At 52.1% G+C, this 8,105-nt stretch overlaps 1 protein-coding gene across 1 annotated transcript; it reads left to right on the forward strand.

Moving 5' to 3' along the window:
* Nucleotides 1-5,322: 5,322 nt before the first annotated feature.
* Nucleotides 5,323-7,791, forward strand: LOC138718563 (forkhead box protein J1-like). Its single transcript, XM_069853070.1, has 2 exons — nucleotides 5,323-5,826; nucleotides 7,012-7,791. The coding sequence occupies exons 1-2, from the start codon at nucleotides 5,323-5,325 to the stop codon at nucleotides 7,789-7,791; spliced, it is 1,284 nt and encodes a 427-aa protein (XP_069709171.1).
* The last annotated feature ends 314 nt before the right edge of the window (nucleotides 7,792-8,105 follow it).

The raw sequence follows: 8,105 nt of genomic DNA on the forward strand, positions 1-8,105 counted from the left end.
CTTCAGGTCACGCAAGGGGCAGAGCAGGGCCTTGGGCTGTTGCTTTGTCCAGGTGCCACCGCCTGAAGTCCCCTGGGATGCCACCACATTGGTGGGGATAGTGTCCGGTGGGCACAGGGCTACAGGCTCTGGAGTGTGGTGTGGATGTATTTGTCTGTACTGATAAGGCCTCTCTTTATTTGCTGTTCTCATTTTATTTCCCTCTGTTGGGGCCTCCATACGGTGCCAAAGGGCTGCAGAGATTTGTGTGTGATTTCACCTTTTAATGGGATGTTATTTACAATTAAAAAGAATAAATAAGAACAAGCCTTTTGCCTCCTTGTTCTCCTCCAGCCCCTCCTTACCCTGTCAGACCCTCTCTCCTGGAGGTGGGGGTCACCCCACCAGCCCAGCCCTGCCTGTACACCCGGCCCGGATACACAGATGCCCTCACGCCGCTCCGCAGCAGCACAGTGATTCCTCACGGGAAAACTGATGCACAAACAGCCAGCTGCATGACAACGGCTACACGCTCTCTGTGGCACAAGGGTGGCTCTGTCCCGAGGCCTGGGAGCTGCTCCCAGCCCCTGGAGCATCCTTCCCTGTCCCTGCGCGGAGCTCCTGGGCGTGACATGGTGTAAGCACTCGACACTGTCCTTCTGCTCATGCCATGTTCCTACCTGCGTATTCACAGAATCACTAGGTATGGAAAGACCTCCAGGCTCATCTAGTCCAATCATTCCTATCAACCACTAAACCGTGCCCCTCAGCACCTCATCCACCTGCCATTTACATGACTCAATCCCCTCACTGGGCAGCCTCTGCCAGTGCCCAATGACCCTTTCTGTGAAAAATTAGTTGTAGAGAGCAACAAGGTCTCCCCTCAGCCTCCTCTTCTCTATCCCTCCACATGCCCTGTGAAACACAAGTGGCTTTGGAGACCTGGTGGGCACAGGAGTGTGAGCAGAGCTGCACAGAAGCTGCAGAAACAACCAAATCCTTGCAAAATCAACTAAGCTGAGAAGCAGTCAGGCTCTGCCAGGGCTGTGAAGAAGATCACCTCATGCTCAGCTGCTGGGGCAGGCGCGGTGGGGGCAGTGGGTCAAGAGGCAGCAGGTTTGGGAAGCTCCGAGGTGTTTTAACACAGGGTGCGCAGCACAAAGTGCGATCAGCATAAAAGCCCAAACTCTCCAATACTCTGTGAAATCAAGTTTTACTCATTACAACAATAAATGTAATAAATGATTCGTAGGGATTAACAGCGTTAACAGTAACAGCTTTCCAGGCAACTGTCACGGTCCACTCGTGGACGCGTGATGGTTCGTTTCATTTATGGTTTCAGAGCGCAAATAATTCAAAGAGTCAAGGGAGTCAAACTTCAATCTAACCTGGCACTTTATTACTTATGCCCGTAAAGCGACGTACGATAGAAAGAGACAGAGAACAAGGAAAGAGATGGGGAGAAGAGGGAAGGAAAAGGGGTTCATGGCTACCACCACGGGTCCCCAGATGTCCGGCGTCTCTGGGAGACAAGGTCCAGAAGGCGTTCTGCTGTTTTGGTCTTTGATGGAGGTGATCCCAGAGTGGGGGGGTCTTCTTCTGTCTCGGTCTTCTGTTCCCCCCTAATTCAGCTGCTCCAGAGCTGTCTTTTATGCCAGTCAATACATGCCTTGCGCATTCAACTCTGGCTTTGCAGCCTAAAAATGTAGATTTATACTCTTAAAATTGGCTTTCATGTCCTATAGGCTTTGGATCCTAATAAAAAGACTTCGGGCTATATCAATGCGAGTTTTGGCTCTCCACATTTGAGTCTGTAAACTAAAGACTTTGCACCCTAAAAATAAAGCTTCATACCCTAAAATGAGGATTACAACTCTAAAATATAAGCTTAGTACCCCAACAAAGAAGGGTTGACACACTACAGATGAGGCCTTGTATTCTAAAAATTAGGATCTGGATTTGAAACTGATTCTTTGAGCCTTAAAAATGTTGGACCCAAAATATGTTTGGATGATACAATAAGGCTTTCAACAATAAAAAAATGAGGCTTTAAGGCCTTAATTGAGGTTTAGATGACGAGTCTGAACAATTACATTGCGGCTTTGTACCCTAGAATTCATGCTTTGGACTCTAACTATTACTTTTGAAACTGAAAATGGTACTTTGGACCCTACAGTGATAACTCAAACTCTACAACTGCAAGTCTTAGGAAGAAAGTGGCTTTGGCCCTAAAAATGAGAGTGTAGACCTGCAAGATGAAGCTTTGGGCCTTAAAATAAGATGATGGGTCCTAAAATTAAGACTTGGAGCTGCAAAAGATAGGCTTGGACCCCGTCAATGAGAATTTAGACCCTAAATCTAAAACTTTTGAGTTCTTTAATCTTAGGTTTGGATACCGAAATGAGGATTTAGAATCTGAAATGACCTTTTGTGTCTCAAACTAATATTTGGATGCTAAAAATGAGACTTTGTGATCTAAAACTGAGGTTTTGACCCTGAAAACTAAGCATCAGGCCTAGTTTAATGTATTTGACCTAAAATGAAGGTTTGGACCCTGAAGATGTGGCTTTGGGCTCTACGAATGAGCATTTGGAAATTAATAAAAAGAGCTTTGGGCCCTAAAAATGATGACTTAGGCTCCAAATTGAGGCTTTTGTACCATTAGATTTGTGTTCTGTGCCTTCAAAACGTAGCTTTGGACCACAAAATTTTACAGGCTTTGTGCCAAACCCAGGTAGGTTATGGCTCAAAGCCAAGAACCTGAGCTTTAAAAAAGCTTTTTTTTACCCAAAGAGTGTGCACACCTTCTACCAAGAGAGTGTTCATCCCTCAGTTGGGCATGTCCTTGAGCAGCCCGATGGGATGTGCTCTGAGCGTGAGGTTGGCCTGGGGATCTCTTGATGTTCGCTCTAAACAACACGGACCTGGGCCACGTACCTGTTTTGCTGCCTCAGGTGATGCTCCTGCTGCTCCTGGCACCCCAAGCCCTGATCGCTGCAGTCAGGACCACTCAGTCATGGAGGTGATGGGTGTGGTCTCCAGTGACTGGTGTTTAGACCTGAACTCCAAAAGGGAGGGCTGGAAGCTGTATCCTGCTAATATGGCCTTCTGAGGTTCTTTCAGCACAGACCAGAATGCCTCAGGCCTTGATTTCAGTAATTCTGCTGTCCTAAGTCCTGGTGGCTGTGGAGTGAAGACCTCAGGTTTATCGTACATCCTGGTCACAGAACTTGTTGACAGTAATTTCTGTCTGACAGGAACTTTCTTTTCTCCTTGTCCTCCTCCTCTGCAGCTCTGAGGTTCCCCTGCCTGCATTTGGCTCTGCTTTGCTGCTTGGCTGCCTTGTGTGGGTTTACCCTTGGGCTGGCTAGTCACAACCAGCTTTTTTCCAGCGGAGGTTTTTCCAGCGGAGTCCTGTGGGATGGCTGGCTGCCTCCTGGGAAAGGACACAACAGGGGAAATTTGCCTGAGAATGCAACAAGCCACGTGCCTGTGTGTGCAGCCACTGGCACCTCAACTGATGGCTGCGCTCAGCTCAGGAGAGTAAAATCCCTGCGTCAGGACGCTCGGCTGACAAGCAGCTGTCCCTGAGCAGAACCATGCAGGGGACTCTCCTGAAGGGCCAGAGAGGAACCAACCCTCTGAAATGTGGGGCTTCCAGCAGCCCCACCCCAGCCCTCTGAGCGCTGCCGTCACCACTGTTGGGCAGTGATGAATGGTATGTGTTTGGGGCTGGAAACGGATTCTTCCCTGGTCCAAAAGTGAACCTGTACAGACACCAGCCTCAGATTGCCTGCCTCACCTGACCAGAGACTTCTTCTGCATCACCGTATTCTTCATTTTCCGGAATCCTGGGATTTCAATATGATTCAAGCTAGCAGCAGCAACTGAGGGCAGTTCAGCAAATGCCCCTGGAAAGTGGAAAGAGAAACCTTATCAGAAGAGCATCACTGGGATGCTGCTGGCCCTAGTGGAATGTAGACCTGATCAGTCTTCAGAGGCAGCCGTGGCCACCTTTGAGTACTTGAGGGGCTCCAGCTCCTTGTGTCCTGGAAAACCACACAAGATGGATGGAGGCACTCATCCAGTGTCACTTCCGCAGGCCTTTCCCAAGGGTGCCCATTGCAACCATTGCATCACCCAAACAGGTCATATTTTTGGACCTTCTCTGCAGACAGGGTGTTGTTTTAAGAGAAGCCTCTCAGATCCGGGGAAGGGATGCAACGACCACGCAGACAGCCAGGGTTTGAACTGCTGTCTTACCGGGCAGGTAATCCTTGGTGTCTATCAGGTTGTGGGCAACTACAAGGTTTCTTGCCAGGCGAAACACTGGCCTCTGAACAGACACGGCCTCATCTCAAACCTGGATCCATTTGGGGATACTGTTGGAGGAACCAAGGGCAGCAACGAGCGCTTCTGGGATCTCCCTTAGTGTGGGCACAGGAGCTGGCAGGGGCTGGGTGGTGACACTGGGCACCAAGCTTCGGAACAAGGTGTGGCTGCCCTGAAGCTTCTTTTGGGGAGAAAAGCCTGTTCTGTGGGAGCGGGGCAGGTGGTTCTGCTGGCCCCGCCCCCCGCTGACTGTTGGGCGCAGCATCATTCGAAAGGAGTAACCTCCAGCCCCAGTCGCCCCGCGCAGCCCGTGCAGAGCTCCTCGTCCCCGGCCGCCCTCGGCGGGCTCGCTCCTTGCCCAAAGACACGGGATCGCAGGTTCGTAGCAAAGCAGGGAAGGCAGACACTGCATCCCCAGCCTGGGAGTAACGGAGGGCTGAACGGGCAGCTGGCTCTGCGTGAGGGTGTGCCTGGGGTGGGTCTGCGCGGTCCCCCACCACGTTGTGTTGGGGTGCCAGGAGCAGGGAGGAGCAGGAATAACGTGGAAGAGAGGGAAGCTGAAGACGTTTTGTCCAGGTCTTTCATCTTGACATTTTGTCCTGCTTAGCAACGTGTGGGAGAAACGCCCACTCTGTTTGGGACGGCAGGGCTGGATGTTGGTTACGTAAGGGGTGGTTTTAGTCGTTGTTTTATTGATTTCTTTCTGAATCCAAGACTTGCTGGGCCCACGAGGGTTGGGTGATACTGGGATGTAGGGGTTTGAGTGAATTTTCGCAAGCTTCCGGGCTGGTAGATCATCCAGGAGAGGTGTCACGGCTCTGGTGCGCAGCAGCCCGGGGATGGATCTCACTCAGCGGCACTGGGAGCACCCAGTCCCAGCCTTGCTCACAGGCCAGAGAGCAGCTGCTCCTCAGAGAGCCTCATCCCTTCCCTGTTGTCATTGCAGGATCTGCTCCATCCCCTCCCTCCGCTTCAGACGCACCCCGTGAATGCCAGAGCTGCCGATGAGGCATGGCTGAGGGGTGGCTGAGCCACGAGGAGACAGGGAAGGACAGAGGGCAGGAGGGCAGCAGGAGAGACTCGGACGATGTGGACGACAGCCTGCCCAACCTGACGTGGCTGCTGGACTTCTCCATCATCAGCGCTAGCATGGGCAACTCCTCCTGCTGCCCCAGCAGCCCGGACCCCCACAGCTGTCAGGACATCCCCAGCTTTGCTGCACCGTGCTCACCCCTGGACACTGACCAACTGTGCATGGAAATGCCCCAAACTCCACGCATGCCCATCTCCTCCTCCAGCTGGATGACGGAGCACCACGTTGTGTCCACGCACCCTCAGCTGACGGCGGGTATTGACTACCAGACCAACCCCTACATCAAACCACCCTATTCTTATGCCACCCTCATCTGCATGGCGATGGAAGCCAGCAAGGAGCCCCACGTCACCCTCTCCGACATCTACAAGTGGATTACCGACAACTTCTGCTACTTCCGTCAAGCTGATCCCGTGTGGCAGGTAGGACATTTGAGAACTCTTGCCCTGCCCCATCTCCCCTTATGGCTGGGAAGGGCCTTTCACAGCTTCCATCGTGTAAGAGAGAGCTCAGGGTCATTTTTGGAGTGGAAAGGTCCCCATTGCGCTGTTGGTCCCTGCATCTCCTCTTGACTCTGGAGTGAAGGTGTCTCTGTCTCCCACTTCAGCTTCCTGTAGCTCGCTGCCCTGCTCCATCTCAGAGGACACTCTCCAGCACGGGTGGCTTTCTAGAATGTGGTGGGGCAGGAGGCACCTGGATTGCTCCTCCCTCTGCTCTAGTTATTCCCAGCCCAAATCCAGAGCGTGCCAGCTATCCTGCACCACTGCTCCCCCAGGCAGGGCTGAGCTAAACCTTTCTTAGCCCCCCGCCCAGGAACTGTCCACCACCTCCCTGAGCAAGTGGGTGTCTGGAGGCTATTGAAGCCCACCAGAGAGAAAGGTAGGGAAGCCCTTGGTCCCTCTCCAGGGCCACAGGTGTTCCCCAGACTCCCCGTGCTGGGAAACTTATGGGAGGGACTCTATGGGAGAAGCTGAGTACCAGAATCTTGACTTTCTCTTGCAAACTCATGGCTGGATATTCACCACACTTTTAATTCAAAGTGTTCATTGACAGAAGGAAGAGATGCAGGAGGTACACAAGGTTCTTGCAGGGAGGAAGGATTAATATATTAACCCACCAGGAAATATGGCTGGAAAAGCAGAAAATCCTCTCTTTCTTTCTTTCTCTTCCCCATAGTCTTCCCCCCACCTCCTTTAAGCAGTGGCTGATGAGGATGCAGTGATTTTACCCGGAGCTCCTCTGGGCCAGAAGGCACCTCTGGGGACACACAGGGCTGGGGTGGGACAGCCCCCGTGCCTCTCCAGTTTTGCCCGTCCGGTTTGTGTCAGCCTGGCAGCAGGCAGACATGTGCCTGTATTTTAGCAAACCGCTTTCCCCGCAACACTAACAGGAGGTGTGGGTCAAGCTGGGGATGCGAGGAGGGCCCTGATGGTGCTGTCCACCATGGTGATGCCACATGTTGCCGCTGGTCATGGGGCCACATGGATGTAAAGACCCTCCTCTTCCTCCTGGCTGCAAAGATGCTTCTCCACCAGCCTCCCCACGCAGATAGTTGTGGCACCAGCCGATGATTGTTCCACCTTGTTTTTTTTTCTCTTTTTTCCCAGAACTCCATCCGGCACAACCTCTCCTCAAACAAGCGCTTCATCAAGGTGCCTCGAGAGAAGGACAAGCCAGGGAGAGGTGGCTTTTGGAAGCTTGACCCGCAATACATTGAGCAGCTCAAGAGCGGTGCCTTCAAAAAGCAGAGGATGCGCCCAGTGCAGATCCACCCAGCCTCCACTGCGAAAGCCCAGCAAGAAGCACAGCGTGGTGCCTCCCTGGCTGCTTCAGCTTGTGCCTCCAATAAAGTCCTCTCTGTCAACCTGGAGTCACAGCTGCTGCTGAAAGAGTTTGAAGAAGGTCTTGGCAACCAGAACTGGAATCCAGTGGATGGCAAAAGAGGGCTCAAGCGCAAGCAGCCCTTGCCCAAGCAAACAGCCAAAGCGTGTCGGCTTTCCAATTCCGCCTTGCTGAGCCAGGAGGAGCAGACCCAGCTGGGATCCCTGAAAGGGGACTCTGACCCCAGCCTGAACAGAGAGGTCTCCACTTTTGGGGATCTGGAGCTCTTATCTCCAGTCAGCCTCAAAACGCTCAACCTGGAGTTGATGGCACAAGGGCACCACTTTGAATGTCCCCAGGGGCCGGAGCAGGTCCTCACTGAGTCCTCCCAGAACAGCCTGAGCCTGGACGAAAGCTTCGTGGCCACTTCTTTCCTGCAGCATCTCTGTGATGAAGGGACAAGCGATCTCTCAAATTCTGCCAATGCGGAGCAGTTGTTTGAAGTCAACGATGCCTCTGTAATAGCGGATGTCAGCAACTGGATCAATCTGGATTCCCTCTTGTAAGAGGCCAGTCACCGATCAAAGCCCACGTGTGCTTTAGCAGGATGCTCCCCCCACGCTACTGGGACTTCCAAGAACTGGATTCTTCACCTCTCCTTCGCTGTAGGTTATTAGAGATAGAGTAGGCATCAGGTAGGAGTGAGCAGAAGCTGTAGTGTCAGTGGTTTGCCTTAGACTTGTTGAGAAGTCAAAGATTGTAGAGAATTTCTGTTTAGTAACAACAGCATTTAGGACCTTTAATGTTAGCCGCAATATTTATTGAGAGAGGTTGTAGCTTATGAATTAATAAAGAAGCCTTTAAAAAATCCCATTATCCT

This window comes from Phaenicophaeus curvirostris, chromosome 3 (assembly GCF_032191515.1).
Source record: "Phaenicophaeus curvirostris isolate KB17595 chromosome 3, BPBGC_Pcur_1.0, whole genome shotgun sequence".
NCBI lineage: Eukaryota > Metazoa > Chordata > Aves > Cuculiformes > Cuculidae > Phaenicophaeus > Phaenicophaeus curvirostris.

Coding starts and splice junctions, on each gene's coding strand:
- LOC138718563 (XM_069853070.1), top strand. CDS start 5,323: ATGGCTGAGGGGTGGCTGAGCCACGAGGAGACAGGGAAGGACAGAGGG. Junction 5,827..7,011: donor AAGCTGATCCCGTGTGGCAG/GTAGGACATTTG, acceptor CTTTTTTCCCAG/AACTCCATCCGGCACAACCT.